The 26,528-nt window shown below is 43.6% G+C and overlaps 1 protein-coding gene across 1 annotated transcript; it reads right to left on the bottom strand.

Annotated features, from left to right (window-relative positions):
- Positions 1–5,994: 5,994 nt before the first annotated feature.
- snx33 (sorting nexin 33) lies at positions 5,995–24,742 on the bottom strand (the record flags this gene model as incomplete). The annotated part of the gene is made up of 2 exons (XM_080545089.1): positions 5,995–6,248; positions 23,305–24,742. 2 exons carry the CDS (start codon positions 24,740–24,742, stop codon positions 5,995–5,997), a joined length of 1,692 nt encoding a protein of 563 aa, XP_080401215.1.
- Between the last annotated feature and the right edge of the window lie 1,786 nt (positions 24,743–26,528).

The following is a 26,528-nucleotide window of genomic DNA, read 5'->3' as shown; positions in this document are numbered from 1 at the left end:
CTATGATGCTTGATTTGATTTGCTTGTACTCGAGCAGCCAAGATGCTTCTGTAAACATCAGAATATATTCTGCTGCTGCTGTCCGCAGTAACATCGTCAATTAATCGTCATTAATCTTCATTAGCCAGCTATTGTGGCAGATACACTGCAAAAGGTTAGCTCTCAAAAACAAGAAAAAAGCAATATAGAATAAGAATAATTATAAATATATTGTATTATTTAGAATAAGCAAAATTATCTGCCAACAGAATCGTCTTTAGGACGTCTTATGGACTACAGAAGACGATCTGTAGTCCATAAGATGTCCTAAAGACGTCACCTGGACGTCCTAGAAAGACGTCATCTGAATCCACATTCCGGCTTCCCTGAGGACATCTTTTTGACTTTGTTTACTGGGCAATATGAAAAAATAAGACATTGAATTACATTAACCTCATAGATTTCAAATCCAAACTGAGTATAAAGCAAAAAAAAAGACAAAATGCTTCCTCTTTCCAATACTTATGGAGGGCACTGTATTTAGGATTTGCACACACACAGTAACAAACGAAAGACAAACATAAAAAATAAAAAAAAGGCACATTGTGCAGGGGATGTTACAAAACCTGGCAGAGCTTATTGAGAAGTCTCTTAATTGATGTGTTACTGTCGAGAGCAGGAGCAGAGAACGTATTCGGAAGTGTACAGAAACATCTTGCCTGCTTGAGTGCAATAAAATGCCAGAATCCAAATTCATTTAAATGGTGCTTCATCATACTGTAAGGCAATGAGCCAAAACATACTGCCATAGAAACTAAGGGGTTTTTCAGGGCCAAAAAGTGGAAAGGTTGACTGGCCATGGCAATCTTCAGATTTAAATCCAATTGAACATGCCCAAAATACCTAGAAACTAACTGAAGTTGGCTGCAGACCAGGCCTGGCAGATAATCACCAGAGAAGATACCCAGCGTCTGGTGGGGTCAATGGGTTGCAGACTTCAGGCAGTTATTGCATGCAAAGGATCGTCGACCAAACACTAAACACGAGTGATTCATTTGGATGAATCTGTCTCACTATTTATGGTGTCCTGAAATAGAGGGACTATGTATTTTTTTTTTTAAAGTGTTGGCATATATACGTAAGTGGAGAAACTATTCTGTACAGAAATACCATGAAATATAAAAGCTGAGAATCTCTACTTTAACCTCAGATTTTTTTTATTTCTGATCCGAATGTTTGGAGAATAGAGCTAAAAGAAGAAGAAAAATGCTTTATTATACCATTACTTACGCAGGTCACTGTATATTATTACGTTGTTGTTATATGTTGTATGTCATAATGACACATCTTCATTCATTTTTATTATACTATGAAAATGATAGCATATTTAAAGCAACTGTCCAGATCCATTTGGCAACACTTACATTAAGCCTAACCCTAACCCTTATGATGAGCTAATATTTAATTAATTTTGTGTTACAATCAATCATCTTTAGCATTTAATGAAGCCCTCTACTACACTTGCAACACGATAATATACAAGATATCGGTGCTGCATTTTAATTCTGTGTACATACGTATATATCTCAGTTCATTGGAGATAAATAAGAATGCTCCGTTTTTAAAAGTTTCCTCAAAGGTATTCTGTGAAAGGACAGAAGGGCTAAAAAAGAAGAATGTGTTTTTTCCTCGTCCGTCTCCCAGACATGCAGCGGCTGGTTTCTCTTGTCTTCCCGGCATGCTGCTCTTTTTTATGGACATCTGCTGGCACTTCCAGTTCTAACGGGTTTGCCATACGCCCCTCCAGAAGCAACACAGGACAGGAGGATCTGGAATAAACCTCCCCCCTCTCTCTCTCTCCCAGCCAGTGGCGGACTCAGGCTGTTTGAAGGGCAGGGGCGAAAAAGAAAAAAAGGGCACCTACTGCACAACATGGGACCCCATCAGTGCACATGGTCAAGTTTAGACCATTGGAAGGGCAGCCAATAGGGCACATCCTCTAATTTTGCCACTCAAAAGGGCACTTTAGTGAGATGTTTTTCAACCGTGGGGGCACATGGTCAAGTTAAGACCATTGGAGGGGCACCAATAGGGCACATCCTCTCATTTTCGCCACTCAAAAGGGCATTTTTGACACTCAAAAGGGCACTTAAAACAGACGTTTTTCAACCGTGGGGGAACCAGGAGGGGCGGTCGCCCCCCCTGCCCCCCCCCTGAGTCCGCCAGTGCCTCTCTCTCTCCCTTCCAGCGTAGAAGGAGAACACTGCTTCTGCTTGCACTTGAAAAGAAGACGGTAGGTCAGCAGGTAAAGCAGTGTACAGTAACAGTAATGTACAGTGTCATGAATTCCACCGTATAATACTTCACACGTCCAGTTCTGGGCCACACTGACTGTGCCCACCACTCATTTGAAGAAATGTTCCCTTGACTTGTGAAAAGAGGTAGTTAGTTACCTCATTCAAACCCGGAGTCCTCCTGTGGAAAAAAGTTAAAAGGAGATGAGGTTGACTTGTTTTCAAGTCTCTCCATTTCCTCACTTAATTGGGTCGCTCAGCAGAAGTGCACCGTTAGCATTACGTTGGCAAACACTTCCAAGGTTCGGAGGTTTTTTTTCCAAGGTATAAACTGCTATGAGGATAAAACTCTCCCACTCTATGGACTTAACCATAGAGTGGGAGAGTTTGTGATGTAATGTATCATTGTTTCAATACTGTATCTGTATCTTTTGTGTGTTATAGTTCACGGTGTATTCATATTTCATACCATCCTGATATGGTATGGAGCTTCCCTCCATCCACGACACCTATAAGGGCCGGTGTGTCAGAAAGCCCCTCAGGATTATTAGGGACCCCCCCCCCACCCCAATCAGAAACTGTTCAAGCTATGGACCTATTGCTAAGCCACACCCCAAAATAGAAATTGTCCAATCATATCACAGCAAAAGTCACCACAGGCTGAAAACTCAGACAAACCACTCGCTAATATCTGAAGGTGAAAAGCTTCTATTTCCCTCCCCCTCCCCTTCCCATGTGTCCCCAGCACTACCTTAATTTGGCCCCTATACTTTCTTTTATTTAGTTTTTGTTTCTATTTATTATTACTACTTGATAGAGTTTGTAAAGCGTCTTTGAGTGCTTATAAGTCTAATGTATTATTATATTAATATTATTATTATTACACAGGTTTCTGGGGCAAAGGGGATAGAGGTTATTTCTGGACTATGTCCCAAGTTATTCCACTCTGTAACACTAGTACGAGCTTTAAAAGTTGCAGGATTTCTTCCTTCCAGGGCCAAAGTTAACACAGCTCCACCTCCAAAGACAAAAAACAACACGCTGACTCTGTCATCATCATCATAAATTTTATTAAGACTTTCAGAGCCTCCCTCGTGACATTGTTCCTCAAGCAGAAGAATAACACCATGTTATTTCCTCGGAAAACTAAACAAAACTGTAGATATTGTGCCAGACCCAGGCTCACACACACATCCTCACTAAGCCCGAAACATCTCTGGAAGCGTGCCTCCACTCACCATATGGTACTGTATGCCAACATGGCTGTATCGTGCCCTTACATTGCCATCGCGCTGCCAGTGGTTGTCAGGTGAGAGTAAAGGCTGGGACACACCAAATGGTGGCCGGCCATCATGTAACATTAAACTCCTTGCCTCTAATCCTTCCCCTGAATTTTCCTTCTCCTCTTGCTTCCACCATGACGCTCTTTTAAAGTATTTCTCCTGAACAATTTCCTCAAAAATGTGACGGTAACTTGTTTGAACAGAGAATCTTTTTTAGGAAAGCAAACCGTTTCCCTTTCATTTTGCCGCCACCACCAAATGAGGGTCAACAGCTAACAATGGGAAGCTCTTATAGGAGAAATGTTAAATCCAGTGGAAAGAGCGATAACTTTGGTGTTTGAGCAACTTGTGTGCAAAATCAACAGAAGAAAATGGTGACATTGAAAATGGTCAAACACCTGGTTTTAAATCAACACATAAATACCCAGGAATCGACAACGGAATATCCATCGTGACAACACTCATTGTTGAGTCACACACGGTCAGCCCATTCCATTTTGTGGTTTACTAAGAAACTAGGAGGGGTAACGCAGAGCACGGTGTTTATGTACAGAAACTACAGTACTGGAAAAAGACGATAATATCATTCAAAAACCTTACTGTACAGTACCATTGGTATTGTTTTTCTTTTCCCTATCAAATTAATGTGCACAGAGATATGCTGTGAGATCGATACATATTTTAACACTTCTGTGTCAGACATTCTGCTTAAATATCCCATTGACATTAGACATAATACCAAATGCTAATTAAAACAAGTCAATTGCCAGTTTACTTGGGTCACTATTTGAAGCACTGCGTTTATTTTTGAAGTTAGTGCTCTAAATGTATTCTCCACGGTTCTATGGTTAATGCTTTAAATGCAAAGCAGTGTCTTAACCTCTAAGCTTCACATAAACCTAAAGTTAGCACAAACAAACCACATGGTCTCTAATTGTTCTGAAACAATGTTCCCCCAAAAAGTAAATGAAGAATATGACTGGAACAAATATTTGGTCGTAACACAGCTTAGCTTGATTCCAATAAGAACGATCTGTTAGAAACAAGGACTGTTTCTCAAATAAGAGAAGAAGAGAAGAGAAAAAGTAATCTTTGTTTACATGTGGCGTCAAGTACTGCAACTTTATGAGTGTTGCACAACAGTTTGTTTGCACTAGAAAGAACAGGGAAAAGAGCACACTGACACATACACACACACACACACACACACACACACACACACACACACACACACACACACACACAGACGCAGACCATCACACACACACACACACACACTCACCAGGGTCCAGGGCATAATCAAACCTGTGCAAACTTAGTACAATACTCTGCTTCTCTTCAAATGGAAAACAGAGGCAGGCGAAGGTCTTTTGTCTTTTTTGTTGTTGTTGTTTTGTTTTTTAATCACACTAAAATGCCTCGGCTCCTTAAGGCACTTATGAAGACCACAGGAACAAAAATAAAAACAATTTGGTTCTGTTAAGATGTAGTGCAGCTGCAGGACCTTGGGGGCGTACAAACACCCAGTAGGCACAGCAATGGCTTGTATGGAGGTGCGACTGACAGGTCCCTGCGACCTGAAGACTTGCGTATGCTCCCAAAGCATAAGCTGGGCGTTAGAACCCTAAGCTAGGCGTTAGCTTAGGTGAGTTCTCACGTCTTCCACATGGGAGACCCGGGTTCAAACGCCACCTCCTCTGTCACACTGACTAACAGGAAACATTTAAGACAAATGCTGTAAACACCTGAGCAGTCAAGCTCATACTCTGAGAAACACACCCAAGTGGATGGTACTGGACTCTAAACAGCAAATCTCAAGAGACATCCTATTAGTGCACTATTTGTCCAGAACATGGAGCTTTGGACAAATAGGTGCCTAATTGGGAAACGGGCCCCTTTCATGGGTTCCATGTATGACACAATCGTGATTTTGTCTCTACTTGTATTTCTCCGAGCATGACGGCTTAAACGTGCCTGTCTTAGACTCTAAAAACAAAAACAAAAAAAGATTTACAAACACTTTAAATAAATGTGCTGTATATGAAAAATAAACAATTGGTTTACATAGCAAAATTGGTGTGGAATGTCAGTGAAGTACTGAGTACACAGGTCCCTTGAAACCAATAACTTTTACTTAGAATCCAGTCAAGAAAGTGACTATTATGCCAAGTGCACAAACAGGCCTCACCAGCCCCTTCAAGGACGTATTCCCCCTTTTTCTTTCCAAGTCTTTGGCTTTCCTGACCAAAATTCAGGCCAAATTAAGCAGAAGCCACTTTTGTAGCGCAGCAACCCCAGCTATCCCAGTCCTCGTACATATCAGGGTACATGTCTGTATTTCCTCCAGGTTCTCTAACGTCCCCTGAAACCTGGCTTGAAATGGCGGCCATTTAGGATCCGAGGGGAAAAGTGTTGGAGCCGATGACTGATGCTGTCCTCTACAGGCTGTCATACATGTGCAGGGTACGCTCCAGTTGCTGGCCCACACGCTGATAAAAGGCTATCTGCTGTTTGAGGTAAGCCTGCATCATCTCCTTGAAGTCCACCTCACGTCGCTGGTGGAAGTGATTCATCTCTGCCTGCAGGGCGAACCCCACTGTCCGGCAACGTTTGCGCACGCCGTCCGCCTCGTCCTGGTCCATCTTTCCTTCATCGCTCATCCGCTGGCTCTCTTTCACCTTGGCAAACGCACCTGAGGATGAAAAAGCAGTTTTCAGTTAGCTACTGAGACGAGGGTGATGCTACGGCCAGTGGTAGAGGGCCTGTGAACATTCTATATGACAGTTATAGACTGATTCAACAGAAATGTGAGCCTTTAACTTCCTCCTAGGTAAACCTCATGAAACATGTCCTTGACTGACCATGAAGATTATAGAAGACTTTGTGGTAGCAAGCCTTTTTGTTGATACATTTGTCAGCATCCTCAAGCGCTTGAAATGCTTGCTTCATACGTGAAAACATAACAGCTTGGACTTTGTGGAATAGCATGATGCTACACCAGAAGATATGAATCTGTTTGATAACAATGAACCATTGCCTTGTCTGACAGTACACCGTTTCTGAGACTGAGCCCTGAATACATTATGACTTTGCTCCTTTAAGCCAGCTAGGTGCCTTTATACGCCTTAGGGAAGGGCAAGAACCCTCCCTCCGCATACCAAACTCTCTTGGATTCAAAAGGGAGCTTGAGGAAAGCAAGTTAAAACCAGATTCATCATAATTGCAATGACATCATCTTCCAAACATGGAACATGACAGCACGATGGCATGTCGCCAGACTGCATTTATTGCCTCAACATACATAAAAACCTAGAAGGGCTAGATTCAAACTTGCCATAGCAAAAAAGACTATGCAGTATCTTTTGTTAACCCAAAAATCCAGCTAGCAGGGCATCGTCTCACAACTGGAAGCATCATCCTGGGAGAATTGTTCGTTTTTTTACAGCCCCACAAATGGTTATGAGAACAGGAAAAAGCTATGTGGTAAAGGTCAATATAATGTAGGTTTTCTGAGACTGAGCCCTGAGTCTAAGTGTTCTGAATGTGTGTCTGCTTCTATAGAAGTCTGCGGTCTGAGTCGTCATGCAGGGCATTTTGTGGTTGTTATGTGCAATCTGTAGCTTTGACCTAGATTAAAGTGTTGTGTTTTCCACATGACGAGGAGAATGCGTGTAACCAGATAGCATGACGGCAGTACAAAACGGAGGGGCATGGAGTGAACAGTTTGTTCGGAATGCTAGGAATAATAATAATAATAATAATAATAATAAATTAGACTTATATAGTGCTTTTCTAGACACTCAAAGACGCTTTACAAACTGAAAAGATCGAGTAGTAACAATAAAAAGAAACAAAAGGTAAATAGAAGAAAGTATAGGGGCCTAATTGTGGTAGTGCTGGGGACACATGGGAAGGGGAGGGGGAGAGGGTTAACTGGTGAAGGCAAGCTTGAAGAGGTGGGTTTTGAGGGCCTGTTTAAATGTTGGGAGGGTGTTGGCCTGTCTGATGTGGTTGGGGAGGGCGTTCCAGAGGGACGGGGCTGCGGCTGAAAAGGCCCTATCACCCCAGGTCCGGAGCTTGGTCTTGAGGGTGGTTTGGTCGTCAGACCTGAGGCAATGGGAGGGGGTGTGGTGGGGACGAGGTCGGCAAGGTAGGAGGGGGCCAGATTGTTGATGGCTTTGTAAGTACATTTGAACACTTTTACAATGTTTAACTTACCAGGCATAATGAAGCCATCATAAGGTCTAAATAAATCATCTTCACAACCATTCATTAAGCAAATGACACGATATTTAAAGGCCAGTAAAACGGTAATGCCTCATTTGACAAAGTACCAGATATAGGCTATGGAGCTGTTATTGGGTAATCAGCGTTTGGTTCAGCCTAGTTATGGCCTGAACCGAGCAACCATTGAAAGTGCCAAATCGCTGTGGCTAATTTCTTAGCTGTTTTATCACCGATGTTTAAGGGTGTGTTCTCACGAGAACATTTGCTTCACTTGGAATCTGAGTTTTGGATAAAATTCGCTTTGCTCTGTCGTTTGGAGCTGTGAGAACGTGCATTCGATGTCGCTCCCGGAGCAAACAACCGACGCATGCTCCGCTTGAAAAGGGTGGTTTCGCTCCGGTTAGAAACAATGCATGCATCACTTCACTTTTGGTGAGAACGCTGCTCGAGGCTGTCCATAGGAAAACAACAGAGCATGCGTGTTGATCTGGATTTTTCGGACCAATCAACTACCACGTCTGTTGCTTCGATTGCGTGCTTTGATTGCTCCGATGACGTATGTTACTTCGTTTACATAAAGGGCTGTGAGAACGCAAATCAGAGAAATAATTTATGCAACAAAGTTGCAATCTCATCCACTTGCTCCGGGTCATGATTCAGATTTTCATGTGAGAACATGACCTAAGTGTACTAATTTCATATGTCTACTCACAACATACAGTATGTCTACTCACTATGCCAATGTCTACACACCGCTGAAAGTTTTCTTAGTCAGTCCTACAGCAATTTCTACACAACCATTTAAAATGAGACTTTCGGGCCCTGTCAGGTAATGTAAGAGCATTGCATTGAGTTAGGTTTGTAGGAAATATAGTTTTTATCAAAAGGTATAAAATATCGCATTCACGTGCCCATAGATGATGTATGGTGAAGACCAAAATGCTAACGGTTTTGATAAATGCTAGGCTAATGCTAGTCTAATGCTAGTCTAATGCTAGTCTAATGCTAGCCTAATGCTAGTCTAATGCTAGTCTAATGCTAATCTAATGCTAGTCTAATGCTAGCCTAATGCTAGTCTAATGCTAGCCTAATGCTAGTCTAATGCTAGTCTAATGCTAGTCTAATGCTAGTCTAATGCTAGTCTAATGCTAGTCTAATGTGAACATTCTAAGCTGCAAATACAGCAACAAACAGCACATCTGCTGGCTGCTGTGCGGTGGCAGCTGTTGAATGTGTTGGTCTGTTGTGCCTTTTCCTCCCACACACCCTGCCTTTGTTCCTGAATCTAAGGCCTGTTCAGCCTGGGCATTTAAAACAGGCCTCAACACTAGAAAAACAGCCCAGGCTTTTTTACCTACTAAACGAGACGCCTCGGGGGTCAAATGGCCCCCTCTTTACAATGGGAAGCTGCTGTTTACACACGACGACCACTAGTTGGCCGCTTGTAAATGAGCCTTCTTCCTAGAGAGAATTGAGAATTGAGAACTGAGAATTGGATGCTTCCAACTTTGTGGCAACAGTTTGGCGAAGGCCCTTTCCAGTTTTAGCATGACAATGGCCCCATACACAAAGTGAGGTCCATAATGACATGGTTTGCCGAGTTTGGTCTGGGAGAACTTGACTGGCCTGCACACAGAGCTCTGACCTCAACCCCATCAAACAACTTTTGGTTGGATGAATTGGAACGCAGACTGCGAGCCAGTCCTTCTCGCCAAACATCAGTGCCCGACCTCATTCATGCTATTGTGGCTGAATGGGAGCAAATCCCCGCAACCATATTCTAAAATCTAGTAGAACGTCTTCTCAGAAGAGTGGAAGCTGTTATAGCAGCAAAGGTATTAGGAACACTATTATACTAATATTGGGTAAGGCCTCCCTTTTCTCTCAAAACAACCTCAATTCTTCAAGGCATTGATTCCACAAGATGTTGAAAATATTCCTTTGCGATTCTAATCCATGATGAAATGATCCCAATTCCTGCACATTAAGCTGTAAATCTCCCATTCTACCACATCCCAAAGGTGTTCTATTGGATTCAGATCCGGTGACTGGGAAGGCCACTGAAGAACAATGAAACTCATTGAACACACTGAACCAGTTTGAGACGACTTTTGCTTTGTTACATGGTGCATTATTATGCCAAGATGATTTAGATTATTTGTTTGTTTCAAAAAAAAAAAATCATCTATTTTATCTTTTATTTTATGCACTTTGAGATTATCTTGGATAAAGAAAAGCGTTTTATAGATGTAATAAATGGTCATTATTATCATTAGTAGTAGTAGTTTCAAGATGTGAACGATTCAGGTAGCTTGCACAGTTAATGTTGGCAAGGGGAAGGTCATTATTCTGGTCGTCATTAGTCCAGTTCATGCATTGCGACGTAAGTTCACTGAGGTGAAAGTAACTGCTAGGTAGTTAGCAAACTCAATGTATGAAGTAAAGCCAATTCAAATGAATAGGTTGAATAAAGCACTAACAGGCTAGTACTGTGGCCATAGTCCATGTCAAATAAACCCACTTATTTGAACGAGAGAACAACAGAAAACAGAGAACAACCAAAACAACAGGTCAACCATGTCCCATCCTAGTTCCTATTGTAGTTGTACTGTTTGTGTTTACATATGGCGCTTCTCCACTACCGTACCGCACCGCACCAGAACCCGTGAGCCCGGTTTGTTTTGCTTTCTCCACTGCCAACTGGGCCGTACCGGGCCGTAGTACCCGTACTGACTTTAGCTACCCTTCCCGACTCGGAGCGAAAGGTACTATCCGTGCCAGGCTGTGTGTGACGTGTGACGCTGCAGACCGTTGATTGGTCAATGGAAATCGTCACAACATCGTCATCCCATGTTCATACTGTATGGAGACAGGTCCAGCCCCTCAGTTTACAAGAGACACGTCAGAGGGTCATTACTGTATTCATACTGTCCAAACGTTGAGCCTGGCTGCCTGGGTCGACCTCTAGCCTCTTTCACACATAGTTCCCTGTCATTTCCATGGAATCCCGAGCTGTGTCGACCGGGCATTTTCGCCGTTCACACATGAGCCAAATGCCGGTAGATTCCCGTGTTCCCGTCCCCTTTCACACATGTCGGCAATTCCCTGGTTGCTTGAATCATTGCATGCATTCAACTGGATGCAGAACTGGAGCGTGTGTTGGAAAACCTTGTTAGTACATTGGTGACATTATGGGTGGTGGTGGTGCTCATTTAGAATAGTCTTTTGCTTATCTCACTTATAACATAGATTTTGGTCATTCATAACACCCTTTATATTGTAGCAATTAGCAATCATTGATTTCTGAAGCATCTATTCTTGCCCTAAGCATTCATGTCTTCATAAGTTATAATCAATCAGGAAGTATGATAATAACATGTTCTTGTGGTAAATAGTATGATACATAACACTCATTGTACTCTCATGGTGACTGTCATTTACCTTGAGGTGCTTGTAAAAACACAACAACAAAAACACACTAATTTCCTCAGGTTAATCCACTGTATTAAAGGCCTGGTGATGAATGCCAAATGGCCGGTCACCAGTAGATTTGTTTATCTAGACCAAACAGACTGTTCTCCCCCAGCTATCTGGTGACAGTCCCTGTGTGAAGCTAGCATCCCATTCCAGCACGGTACCGCTGGGACGACAGACGGTGTGTGTGTGTGTGTGTGCGCGCATGTGTGTGTGTGTGAGAGAGAGAGAGGAGGACAGAAAGAGTGGGGGTAATAAGAGACACGAGAAAGAGATGGAAGACAGAGAGGGAAGGAGAGCGTGAGAGAGAAAAAAAAAGAGAGAGAGGAAGAAAAATCAGAGGGAGAGAGCGAGATTAACCGAGAGAGACAGATTAAAACTGTGAACACAAACCCCGCTGCCGGATTAATCACAGGAATCTCCAGTACTGTCCTGTGCATTCCCCCATTCTCTTCCCACAGGCCCTTTGGGTGTCACTTTACAGCCACAGTCATGTGATGTGAACTGTCTGAGAGGGGCATTAGCTCTTCGTTATTCGCATGCCTAATCTATCTAGGATAATTGGACTCCCCACCACACCCAACCTCACAGCACTAAACAACAGGGCCATCTCACATGATCGCAACCACAATAGAGCAGGACATCACCCGACACCCGCCCACTCGATCTGTACCTCGCCCCACTGCCATCCGGGCGTAGGTACAGAACACTAAGGTGCAAAAGGGCTCGCTTCGGTAAAAGCCTGATCCCCGCAGCCATTGTTGCCTTAAATAACAGAGTGTGTGCACTTGTGTATCTGTCATGTGTAGTACTGTCTGTTGTTGTCTGTGTTATACAGTGTTGTATGTATACAGTATATGTATACTGTACAGTGGTGTGGAAATGAATTTCCCCCTGGGGACAATAAATCTAATCTAATCTAATCCATCTGCATATCTCTCTGATCTGAGCATGTCATCAGATGAGAGGGGAAAGTCTGTCCTTGTAACAGTTTGTGTTTATTTACAGCACACATCAGTGTGTGTGTGTGTGTGTGTGTGTGTGTGTGTGTGTGTGTGTGTTGTGTATGTAAGTGGGTTGGTGCTCCTTTGAAGAGATCCCAGCATGCAGTAGCTACACGATGAGCAACCTGATTTCCGTACTAGCATTAGTGTTTTCAGGACAGACCTCTATCTAAAATCTAATTTTAGTCACGGCCAAACTGGGTCCTCCGATTTACACACAAAGCTAATTAACTAATTATACATGTTTAACCCCAATACAGAGGGGTTTTGTTCAAGCCACAGCTCACCTGCACCACGCTTTTGTTTATTGAAATCATCAGAGGACCAAAATGCTCCACCTGCAGACATATAATAACTATGCCCCCTTAAATTAAACACAGTTGCAGCTAAACAAGGACAATATATCATCAGAACTGTCAATCACAAGAGCTGCCTGAACAATACATAATTGTTTTGGAATAAAACTGATAGAAATGTGCAACATCAGACGTGTCAATGCCTAATGTTGGACGTCAGAACAGTCGTGTCATCTGAAGCTCCAAAGCTGCTAGCCAGACTAGCCTGTTCCAAGTCACAATCAAAAGACTTGGGGCTTTCAACACTAGAACAGCCGTGCCTTTTTGCCTACTAAAAGAGCCGCCTCTTCAAAATGCTAACCTGCTATTTACACACAGCGACCACTAGTTGGCCACTTGTAAATTAGCCTGCTTCCTACACAGAAAAACTGCAAAATAGTTAGCTTATCCTGAAGTGATTTTGAAAATGTAAGGATACTGGGTGGTAGAACGCACATATCTAGGAAAAGTCATGAAAGGAGGGTCCTGAAATGTCATTGAGTGCAAAGATATACAAAAGAAAAATCACTTACAGGGGTCAAATGATCCCTCATGGCCGATTAAGTGTTAACTGAAGGACAAATGTAGATTGTGAACAGAGTTCAGGATGTGTGTGTGTGTGTGTGTGTGTGTGTGTGTGTGTGTGTGTGTGTGTGTGTGACTGTGCACGGACACAAGGGGAGAGAAGGGGTGTTGGACTGACGTCTGTGCCAAGCACAACAGAGAACTGGCGAGATATATACACACACACACACACACACACCCCTTCTGTCGTCACAGCGGTACCAAGACACACACACACACACAAGGCTCTTTCTCTTTCTCTCTCTCGACGACACAGGCACACACTCACACACTCACACACACACACACACACGCACGCACACGTACACACACACACACACACAGACGCACACTGGCACGCACACACGCACAAGCAGATATACACACACACAGGCACACACACACAGGCACGCACACACAGGCACACACACACAGAGCACACAGGCAAACACACACAGGCACACACACACACACAGGCATGCACACACAGGCATGTACACACAGGCACACAGGCACGCACACGCACACGCACACGCACACAGGCACACAGGCACACACACCTAGATGAGCAGACCAGATATCATCAGAGATAAGACAGAGAGGCTCATCCTCCCTCCTGGTTTTCCATCGCACTCATGGAAGCAATTAACGGTCAACACTTTCCTCTGGACAAGCTAAGGGAACTTCAAAACCATGCCAACTTTCTTTGCAAACCACAGTATGTCAATGGTCTCTAAACATCGCCTTTTAACAACAGCCACTGTAGCACAGTGTTCTTGTTAGAAGAACACGGGCAAACAAGTCTAAGTAGAGCCTGCTGACTGCCATATAACTGACCCTACGGCAAGCTGAGAGGAAACAAAAAAGAGAATAGATTAATGACATTTGACTGAACAATGATGAATTTGTTCACTGAACCACCCGTGGGTTAGTACCCTAGAAATCAGATACAGGAGGGGTTTAAAAGACTTGTTTTTTTACATGATGATGGCCCCATTTTGGTTAATAAAGCTAAGAATACTGTTGGACCATGATTGCAATCAAGTGCTGTACACAGAGAGACAAGGCGAATCTCCTTCAAGGCAAACTGTTCCACGAGACCCAACTGGTCTAATGAGACACACATTGAGTGGTGTTCCACAGATGATGACTTCTTGGAAGTCGACGGACTCGTGTTGATGAAGTTGACTTCATCCCTGTCACAGTTGATCAGTCGATATGAGGAGACATACATGTGTTGTTTGTTTGTCTATTGTAAAGGTATGTGCATTATTGCATTATTTATTACATCACTGTCAGCTAAACAGTAATTCATCGGTTGCAATACCCCCCTCTCTTTCAGTAGGTTGCTGTGTGTTTTTCATCACTAGAGATAATGCTTCACAACACACAATGAGGGACAACAATGGAAATGGTATTTCCAGCAGCTTCCAATTGTTGCCCTCAAACCAAACCGGTATAGCAGCCTTCTTATCAAGAACTGTGATTTTGCATGGAGCCCTTTGCCGGGCAAGTCAGACACGGCACCCAGACAGGTCTTTACAGAGCCCTCCAGACAACCCTTGATTGATGGATACGGTTTCCACGCCAACGCAACCATAGTGTCATCGCTGTTATCAGCACAGCAGCCAGAGTCAGAGTGCAGATGCCAAGAGTCTTAAAGAGGAGATCTTTATAGCTTCATTGGATGTCTTTCTGTCACGGGGAAGAGGGATGAGAGAGTGGGGGAGGGGAGAGCTAGGAGGGCCAAACACTCACTGTGTATCTTCATCACTAATACTGCAAGAACGAGATCCCACACAAAGTACTGGCTGTTCATATACATTCATAACGCCTGACGTCAATTGTCTTTGAGCACCATAGAAGCACAAGTAGGAAAACGCAAACTTGATCAGCTGAAATTTCAGCTTTTGATGAATATTTAATGCACCAATAAAATTTCAATTTAAGTATCCTATTCACATAAAGCCATGGGCGTAGGTCTGGGCAGTCTGGGCGTAGGTTGTGAGTGTGGGGGGGGACGGACTTTTGCTGGGTGGGGGGCCTTTTTAAGCCTATTTCCTGTATTTCACAATACTCATACACAATACTTTTAACAATACTCATGGGATATACTTAATGAAACCTACGCCCCTGTCTAAGTCCCTTGTGTGCGCCATTACTTACCCAAGTCTCTGTAAACAAAGTGTGTGGCTAAAATCGCTATATGTAAAGCACTTTGAATAGCCCCTGTTGTATGAAATGTGCTATACAAATAAATGTGCCTTGCCTTGCCTAAAATTGTACACTAAAACAACAATAAAAACTCTAACAAAATGTCCCTACAAAATAATTGAAAAAGTATTTCAGTAATTGTGCAGCTACATACCAACGTCATAACTAAGACTAAACCTGAAACAGCAGTGGACCAGGACGAGACACGTTAGGAATGCAGTGGCATTTGGAGAGATGGTGTGTGAAAAAACACAGTCCGACCCTTTGTCGAGATTTATGTGTGGGCAAATAGAGACAAGAAAGCATTCACTCACAGAGACCAGACATAGATGGTATAGACCAGACATAGCAACGGGCCTCAGCAGAACTAAAAGTATAAAACGGTTTTAAAAATAAAAAAAACGCTTGAATGTTTCGTAATCCAAGCATGATCATACAGCGTGGTATTTATCTAGCGGTTAAATGGACTGACTTATGTATATATATTTAGCGCCTTATTCCAAAGCGCTTTACAACGGCCTGTCATTCACCCATTCACACACACATTCACACAACAATGGCGGCAACAATGGCACAAGGCGCCGGCCCGCTCACTGGGAGCAATTTGGGGGTTCAGTGTCTTGCCCAAGGACACCTCAACATGTGGCCTGCCGGGGTTCGAACCGCCGATCTGCTGACCTTGCGATCATTAGACGCTGGCTCTACCTCCTGCGCCACAGCCGCCCCAATGGTTGATCACACTGGGAAGAAATGAACTGTGTACAGTCTACAATGCAACCAGTAGTATGATTGTCACCTAACCAGCGTGGGAGTCTATCAATCCATCTATTCAGGAAGGAACACCCTGTGCTCTAGGGCCTGATCGATAGGAGCCTGACCCACATAGGCTCATGTTATAATACAGTATCAAATAGCTCTCTTTGTGTGTCAGTGTGTCTCTCTGTATGTGTGTATGTCTCTCTCTCTCTCTCTGTGTCTGTGTGTGTGTGTGTCTCTCTCTCTGTGTGTGTGTGTGTGTCTCTCTCTCTCTCTGTATCTGTCTCTCTCTCTCTCCCTCTCTCTGTGTCTGTCTCTCTCTCTCTCTCCCTCTCTCTGTGTCTGTCTCTCTCTCTCTCTCCCTCTCTCTCTCTCTCTCTCTGTGTCTGTGTGCGTGTCTCTCTCTCTCTTCCTCTCTCTCTCGCTCTGTGTGTCTGTCTCTCTCTCTCTCTCGACACTTGTTTTGGTATAAAGTGGAGAGATAGGTGGGAGGAAATGTGAAATGTGACTCAAATGTGACTCAAATATGGATGCATGGATCAACAGTCCATGAAAAATAATGTGATAGTTTCAACAGTTTCCTATATATAGGTCAGACACTTTACAATCAATGGGCATAAATCGTTAGCCTAATTTCCGTTGTCAAGTGTTTGTTGAACAGCAGAGCAAATGCTAGATTGTTTTTCTCTCTCTCACACACACACACACACACACATAGTAACCGTACACTGCTTTTCCCATAATTCACCATACATCTCAACCTTTGAGGGCTGTTGTTTTACTGTTTCCCTGGGTACCTGAGTATGCACAATGTCATGATTGCACCTTTATCCAAAGCCACTTACAGTACAGTAAGTGCACATTTCCCTCTGCATCTTTTATGAACAATGAAGGAGCAGGAGCAGGTTTAGTTAGTTTGTTGGACACCCCCCGAAATGGACTTGCAGTGTTGTGTTTCTCAATTCAAAGAGGGAGCCACCAGAGACAGAAAGGTGATAATCGGAACACTCCCCTAGAACACTCCCCTAGAACAGCCATGTCAGTGACAACATATTTGTATCCAAACCGAGTATCGGGTAGTAGGCTACTGAAATATTTATTTCCCTGATCGCTACCGATTAAACAGAGTCATTACAACCGTCATACATCAGGAGTGTGCGGGTGTGAGAACAGACAGAGACATCATGTGACACATACCGGTACTTCCCAGAAGCCGGGCACACACCTGTTTGACATTCTGCTTTCAAACAAACCAAACATGACAAAAAAGATGTGGCTCTCCTGTGTTTCGTCACATAGGGTAGCGATCAAGGCAGGCCTTTTGTCCACACAAAAGCCTTGCTGGCTTATACCACGGGCATATTTGCATGGAAGCAATCCATTATTCTCTTGTTAAATTGTGTCAGAGTATCAGTTGTAATGAAAAAAGTACTTTCCAAGTTATAGCTGCTATTTTTTGCCAACAGCCTTGGACTGCATAGCATTGGAAAAAGACAGGAAAAACTAAAAGTAAATTTGAATGAAAAGACAAGTTTGGAATTTGACAAGTTGCGATCATTGTACCACAAGCGACAGACTTCAAATCCGCATAATCGCAGACTAAAGGTCAACTTGGTGCTGGGCCGTGAAACTACCAAGAACAAACATGTCATGAGTTTCTCCAGGCCTCACCTATAACTCATTCTGTTTGGCCAGGTGCTACCGGTCCACCACACATGGGAACCAGCTCCTAAACCTTTCATCTTTTGCAAGGTGCCGACAGACCAGTCTGACACTGACACCATATGGCGCTTTTCCGTACCGTACCAGAACCCGTGAGCCCGGTTTGTTTTGTTTTCTCCACTGCCAACTGGGCCGTACCGGGCCGTAGTACCCGTACGGATTTTAGCTACCCTTCCTGACTCGGAGCAAAAGGTACTATCCGTGCCTGGCTGTGTGTGACGTGTGACGCTGCAGGCCGTTGATTGGTCAATGGAAATCGTCACAACTTCATCCCAGGTTCCAGTTCATCGCTAGCCGCCATTTTTAAAGAGGGTCAGCAAGTCAGTTTCACTGCATTGTGTCTTTCCTCCTTGTTCGAGGTTACAGCATGGTCTCCTTGCAGTTCCAGCTACGCTACAGAGCACAGTTGAAAACAAAAAGGGGTAACAATGGTAACCGTTCCACTCCAAGTTGGCTAAGCATGGTGTAATACAGTGCCCTGCCCTGCGTAAGTAATGGGACAGTGAAGCATTCTTTCTTCTTTTGGCTCTACTTAAAATGTTTGGATTTGAAATCAAACAATTAATGTGAGGCTATTTCAGGGCACGGAAAGTAATAGGACAGATTCATATAATGTCCAAATTAAGCACTTAGTCTTCCTTCAGGGGTGCAAACCTGCTAAATTAGCCGTTTTTACCTCAAAATAGGTCATCCATGTGAATCGTGTTGGGGGGGGGGTCTAAGTCTCATCAAAGTCACATGATGCGCGAGCTAACTAATCTTCCTGTCTGCTAAACTCCGCTGCTGTTGAAATAACTTTTAGCTTAGTGCTAGTGATATATATTTAGCACCATTAGTGTTATGCATAGCTATGTTTTTGCTCTTTTTCTTTTGACTTCTTCATCCTAATAACATCTTTCTTGACTTACATTGACACCGCTTTGGACCTCATGTTGACAGACACCAATATCAGACTCCAAAGGCAAATCCAAAGCCTTGAACCAATACTAGACATTGACAGCTGTCTTACTGTACGCCTGCACAAATGATGTGACAGAACACACCTGACTACCCAGAAACCACCTGTGAAGCCATTTGTCCCATTAACCTTCGGTGCCCTGAAATAGGGGGACTATGTCTAAAATGTCTAAATGGTGAAACCATTAATAAAATAACACTGTAACCTAAAATAAAAGCAGGGGGGGGGCATATAGGCCTACATAAATAGCTAAATAGTAATAGATGGAGATGGAGGAGAATATAGTTGATCGATGGAGCAGGGAAAGAGCATGAGAGCACCAACAGGAGACAGAGAGAGAGGGCGGTCTGGCATACACCCTACAGAAGGGGATCTTAGATTTATGTCCCGGCCTCTCCAGCCTTTCCTACCCAGCCTTGCTTTATCAATGCCATATGAAACACCACACACCACACCCCCGAAAGACTGCAACAATATTTCATTAGTTCACAATATAGTTCAAACACTGGTCATTGGGACACACATTGTAATGCGGGGGATTAAAATGAGAGAGGGGGAGGGGGTGAAATGTACAGGAAAATGTGAAGCTCTGTTCTGTTTGTGCGGTATGTTGTCCCAGCTGGACTCAGTTCAGAGGAACAAGAGTCACATCGAGGGAAGCTCTCTCTCTCCGGTCCAGCAGGGAAGCTTTAAAGGGATGGTTCAGCCTCTTTTCATGTTTAGGTGCCTATGAGGATAACTCAGGGTAAGATGATATTTAACCTAAACATGAGAATAGGCTGAACCATCCCCTTTAGCTGATAGGCGATGTCCAACTCACTACTAGGGCTGTAACTGTGCCACCACACAACCGTGATTGTGTCGAGCCACCCACAGAGTTAGAGCAAAAAAACAACCTGCAACAACCACCATTGAGATTGTTTCGGTTGTTATATGTTTTATTTAGAGTTAGCTACTTTAAGGAGCTAGCAACTCCATCTCGAAATGAAAGCGCTATCCACCCTATCATTTAAGGCATGAAAGGTATACGTAGGTGAAGATTTCGCTTTTAATATGAAGTGAAAGGGATAGAAGACCTGTTCTAGTGAAATAGTAGAAGTCTGTCCCTGTGAAAAAGGCGCAGATCGTTTGAATTGAAAAAGATTGTGTAACATTCACCAACGCCCTTATATGCCAATGACGACGACCGCAATTGTGGCTAACTGTGTGGGAGGCAACACTCCCCTTTTATCACCTGATACTGTAGACAGGTTGTTTGAGAACTGAAACTAGGCTGTATTGTGCAGGTTATTTGAGACCTGAAACTAGGCTGTGATATGCCGGTTGTTTGTCTGCCTTGCTCAAATACTGCATTGGTACTGCCCACAAATACAGACCAATGGCTCAGTATCCGATCTTGCCTTTTTTTTTTTTGATTGATTGAAAACTTTATTAGAAGATTTGCAGAAGTAGGTACATGAAAGTACATATTACATACAAGGTCAACTAACAGGATAAAAACCCAAGAAAGCCACTGGCTTATTTCAATTGGGGTCCTTGATTAGGCCTAGACAACAACACGAGAGCCAAAAGCTGCCCGTTGTTTCAATACGGCCACGATATTTCATCTTATTTCATCATCCTCCAGCAACTTTATTGCTAATAATATCTAACCTTCATCTCGTTTAATTCTCTGCTGAAATATGCAGAATCATCTAAGAAACATGGTATTGCTATTGCTTGATATTCCATGTCTGACATCATAATGGCGGATTAACGGCACTCCTGCCACATTGTCACACCAGTGGCCAAATTCTAAACTTCAGCCTACTGTAGCTTAGACCCCAGGCATGGCTGCTCACGGCCATATTTGAACTTGTTATTGACAACCAACCAGTACTCAAGTTGTAAAAGAAAAAAATCAGGGGGGATGGTGCAGTTTATCATAATTATGGGGACAGTTTTAGCATCCCCACAGGGTCAGTGACTTCAGTGTCAGTGACTTGGTAAAAAATGTCATTGCATGTGTGCGTGCCCCCTCCTCGCCCACAGTATTTTACTAAATATGCGCAAAACTAAATGTTGAAATAGCAGTAATACCACGTTCATTGATAAAATGACATAAGGGATGGAAAGGCGGGATGGCAGTTTTAGAAGGGGGATGATTTTGACTGTTTTTATTTCAGGGGGCATGCCATCACCCCTCATTCCCCCTCAACTCGAGTGCTGTTGACCACCAACCTTACAGATTGAAGTCAATTAGCAAATTAAACAAGAGTGAAATATATTGGATGGGGGACTAGGAAGCTACTTTTCATTCTGTGGTTGGTATGAGCAATTCCAAAGATATCAAGCCTATATTGATTGATTATCAGGATATCAATCTTAACTGCAAACATATAAGGCTCCTTACTGAGATCCCTTCAGCTGTGTCTGACTGTACGCTGCTACAAGACAAAGCCGAGGGAGGCAGGAGCTGTGCTGAGTAAGCAGATTTCGCTGACTTGCCAGAGTGCCAGACCAGAACATTCCTGTGCCTTGACTTACAGCTTGCAACTTCCATAAAATCCATATACTGTACTCTGTCTACCAGGATATAATATACCTGAAGCATGCAGTTCCAGCTTGATCAAAAGAGCCATAGGAACTCTATCCTGTGAAACCCCCACTGCAGACTAAATGGCATTGTTACTTCATACCCCACATGAAACCACATTCTAAATAATGCAATCAGTCCCTACACCGTGTCGAATGGGAACTAACAAGAGGTGACAAAGCGGTGTAGCCCTTTGGATATGTAGAAGTCACACACTAGTAATCCACCAGTCACTTGAGTCGTTCACCGTCCTAAATGACATCACCATGGTGAAGAAGGTTAACAATGTTGTTGTATGTCTGAGGCGCTTAGGTGGCGTAGCGGGTTAAGCGTCGAACACGTAACCGGTTCGATTCTGACCGTAGACATATCCTGCTTGTCATCCCTTCTCTCTCTCTCTCACCCATCCTTGCTTGTCATCCCTTCTCTCTCTCTCACCCATCCTTCCTGTCATAATCTATACTGTCTCTATCGATACAAAGAAAAATACGAGTGGGGCTGCCCCACTCTGAAAAAAATTACTTAAAAATATGTGTTATATGTATGACATAACCGTGGGGGAGGGGTGGCTTATAGACTCAAAAATAGAACTGTACTCAAGTTAGCAGGTCAAAACTGCAAACAGTGGAAAATGTCCAATAAATGACGCTTTTTCATCCCACACTGTCTCACTCTGACTTCACAATGTTCCTCTGTTGATGTGATGAACTGACTCGCTGCCAGCCCTCCGTGCCCTGGTGTTTTTAACAAGAGGAAGCAGCAGATGTTACGTAACCGTTTTTAAAAACTCACTGGCCTTTAAAAAGCTGCAGTGTTATTGTGTACTACCGCACTGTACATTTTGTGTTGAAAGCTTTCTCTGAAAGCTTAAACCGAATGTGGCTTAAAACTAGCTGCAGTGTACTTCAACTGGTATTCCATTGACTACAGTAACAGTGTAGATTATGTCTCTGTAAGACAGGATGTTGATGTTAAGCACATTTAATAGGACTGGTTAATGGCAATGGCTCATTTCTGCTGTGGTGATGCTGCAGGCAGGGTCCTTTCATCTGAGATGTCATTTACACTAGCCTATTACTAATGAACAGTACTCAAGTGGTAAAAGGAAGTCAGGGGGGATGGTGGATTTTATTATATGGGGACAATTGTAGCATCCCCACAGTGTCAGTGACTTGGTAAAAATGTCATTGCATGTGTGCGTGCCCCCCCCCTCGCCTACAGTATTTTACTCAATATGCGCAAAACTAAATGTTGAAATAGCAGTAATACCATGTTCACTGATAAAATGACAAAAGGGATGGAAAGGGGGACGGCGGTTTTAGAAGGGAGACTGTTTTTATTTCAGGGGGGATGCCATCTCCCCTCTCATCCCCTCTCAACTCGAGTGCTGCTAATGAAGGACAGCACATACTGTACATGTACATTCTAACTTTCACAATGAATTAGTTGAATGACTCCAACTGTGCCACATTATCTGTTTTGCATTTTTAGCGCCATCAATGTGGGTGACAAGACAACGGATGTGTTGTAGCACCCCGGAAATCATTTGTTTGTATGATTCTTGATTTGGACGACCATGATAAAGCATGTCCCAAATGTTTGGTCCTCAAGTACTCAGTAACGGTTCTCTGACCTACTTCTTTCCCAGCTGTTGTGATAATGTGGGATAACATAAAAGAGAATTGTAGAACCATTAGAGCACAGTGATAAACCAAGGTTACGTTTTCCTGCAAGAAAATATAGCCTAATGAGTTTAAGGCCAAGAGCCAATTGACCCTTACAATTCTGGTGATAAAATGTTCTTTAAATCACAGTAATAGAGATTGAGGGTTAGGGTTAGTAGTGAGTATAGACTCATTTCTACAACAACAAGCTAACAGACACTTCAACCAACGAGAATAAATGGGAGTGCACATCACCTTTCTGTAGATGAATGATGTCTGGGAAGTTGGCGAGTAGGCCCTGGTAGAGAGAGAGTTTATCCAGCATGTGAAAGAGGTCATACTTGGGTTGCTCTGCGAACATCTCTCCGATGTTCTCGTACGTGCGGCCCGTGTGAGAGATGGCGTTGTTGAGGGCCTCCGAGCTGTGAGGCGGGTCCAGCATGAAGGCCTGACTGACGGACTGGAACGCGTTCCCCAGCCGCTGGAACTCCTTCCGGAAGCCTCCGAGGTGCTTCCTCACCAGTTCCGACGCCACGTGCGTCAGCTGCAGGACACTGTCGTCCATCTTCTTGGCGAAGGACTTGAAGTTGTCCACGCGCTCCTCCACGTCCTGAAGGTCTTGGTGCTCCGTGGGGATCTGGAAGGTGAGCATGAAATGGGCGCCCACCATCTCGTCCTTCTCCGCCCGCCGTTTGCCCAGCTTCCACTGCTTGTCGTCGGCGCACATCAGGAAGTGCTCGAAGCCCTCGTACTGGGACAGGACCGGGTGGCTGGTCATGTGGTTTATCCAGAGGACCAACCGCCGTTTACGCTTCTCGATGAAGTCCTCCTCGAAGCGCCCCGTGGCCTGTTTCTCAGGAAGGTGGGGCACAGATATGACCGTGAACTTGTGCAGCAGGCGGTTGTACAGCCAGTCAAAGTGCTTGTAGCGCCGGTACACGGGCCGCCCCATGTGGCTGGGGGTTACCCGGTATGATATGTAGGTCTTGATGCCTTTAAACTTTGTCTGCTTGGTGGGGTCTTCGATGGAGCAAGAGAAAGGCTGGGGACTCTCTTGCCATTGAGGACCTTTGGCGCCCATCTCGATGGTGTACGACTCTGCTATCTTAGCCATCATGGGCACGTCGCCCAAGACAAACGCTTCCACCCCTGAGCGGACAAAGCTCGAGAATCTGTTCAAGTTCCTACCCACCATACTGCCCTTCCGCCCACTGGATATGCTATCCTGCCTCTCCATGTAAGGTTTGGAGCGATAGTGGACATTGGGGTTGTTGCTGTGGGGGCTCTGATGGGCATGTCCGTTTGCCCCACTGACCCTCCTGGGGTGGTCGTCGTCCTCCACCACTGTGGAGCTATCGTCCCAATCATCCCAGTCGTCATCGTCGTCGTCATAGAAACTACTCTGTTGCATATGAAAGGGGGTGTTTGGGGCCGAGGGGAAATAAGAGGTGTCATTGCTGGGAGAACCTGCCGGGCTTATGGAGCAGTCTGTCAGGTTCGAGTTGGAACGAGGGCGGATTATTTCCACATACGAGGCTGGGAAGAGTCCTTTCTCTCCTTTACTGTTCTCCCCTTGTATCCAGCCGTCCACAGAGTGCTCGTCGAAGATCACCAGTGTCTCGTTCTCCTGGATACTGATCTCTTCTTTGTTTTCACTTTGAAAAGTGTAGAGTGCTTTGCCTTTTAGTGACATTTTGACTCCCCTGATGATGTCAAAAGAGCAGCTGAATATCAAATGCACATAGGCCTACTACTAGCCCAACACCATTCTGGTCTTTAACACAGGCTGTGCATATATACCTAAATGTCTGGATTCTCTTGGCTAGCTATTTCAGCTCATTTTTAAGACAAGTCCCACAACACTTGGATAGATTCAATGAGGTGTGAAACAGGTAAATGTAAATTTAATGATGTGCTCGAATGACACAACACTACAAGAGTAAAGTGACACTGATACAACTACACGTTCTCTTTAAAAAAGCATATTTTTCTAGAATCAAAAGTTGTAATGTTGATGAGTGGATTACGCAATTGATACTCGAATCACGACTCTTGCTCATGTTTTAATCCAAGGATAGATTTGGCTACCTATTAACGCTTAGAATATTACAGATTGTGGCCAATATTACAATTTCCAGCCACAAATGTCAATTATAAGCTTTATATATTTGTTTAATAACACGGCTATGAACCGACTAGTCGCTACATCAGTTAAATTCCTATTGATAATGTTCAATTTACAAGCGTTTTCTTTGTTGATGATATCAAAGTTTTACCTTTAAACTTGCAGAAACTTGCGTTTTATCGCATTTAACCTGCTTTCACTGCAACTTTTCACTTCTCACACTGCAACAATGCTCAACATCACACCGGTTCACTACAAACGTGTTTGTTTTCACCAAAACGCAATTTAGAAGAAACGATTATGGTCGTTGTCTTGTAATCCTGGAGGAATCGTTCCATCGGCATCCCTGGAGGCAATCCTGCAAACCAGACTTGCTGTACATCCCACATGCATGTTGATCAACACATGAGCAACATATTGAATATTGTGTTTCCCAGGACAAAGACAAAGTGGCCGTGGGTTAGAGGAGGAACCACTGAGAGAGATCAGTCACGGTGTCCCGGACCCACTGCATTCTCCATCCACATTCCTTCAGAAACGCGCTCCGTTTCCCGTGTTAATATTAATAAACAGCTTTCTGCGCATCTTGATCTGTTCATTTTGAATACGCATTTATCTAAAGAAACAGATCCTAGACAGATAAGCACATGGGCCTATTTCTCTGTTTCTTAGTGATTATTCCTCCACGTCCTGCAACAAAGTAAGTCTTTCCATTACGTTAGGCATGGACAACAGGGGTTGAGGTCCCATTATCCTTTTATCTGGGAGGCAGAGAAACAGAAAGCAGCTCCACACTGCCCCTGTCGTGTCATACTATTACTAGTGTTCCCTCTCTGGAATAAATATTATTGTTGTTTAGAAATGATTGCACAACATATCAATGATGGTGCCTTTATGTATGAACACTGGTCCTCCAAAGCAGTTTGATGTTGACTAATAACTGTAATCGATCATTGATGATGATAACATATTATAGGCCTAAGATATGTTTTATACTGTATATTTCTATGTATTTTGTATTTTGAATTTTGTAACTGTTTTTAAATGTGTTGTTGTACGGCGACCTTGAGTGCCATGAAAGGCGCCTTATAAAATAAATGTATTATTAAATTAAATGTATTTCATTTACATACTGTAGGCTACAGCAAGTGTACTATGATGATGATGATGATGATGACGATAGATAGAAAGACAGAAAGACAGAAAGACAGAAAGACAGACAGACAGACAGACAGACAGACAGACAAGATAGATAGGTACTTTATTGATCCCGAGGGGAAATTCAAGCGTTACAGCATCTCAGTGCCAATTAAATCATTGAGAAAAATAAAATAAATAACAATACAAAATAAAG

Source organism: Nansenia antarctica (assembly GCF_963989245.1).
Source record: "Nansenia antarctica genome assembly, chromosome: 14".
Classification (NCBI taxonomy): domain Eukaryota; kingdom Metazoa; phylum Chordata; class Actinopteri; order Argentiniformes; family Microstomatidae; genus Nansenia; species Nansenia antarctica.
This window is presented reverse-complemented; position numbering and strand designations above follow the sequence as displayed.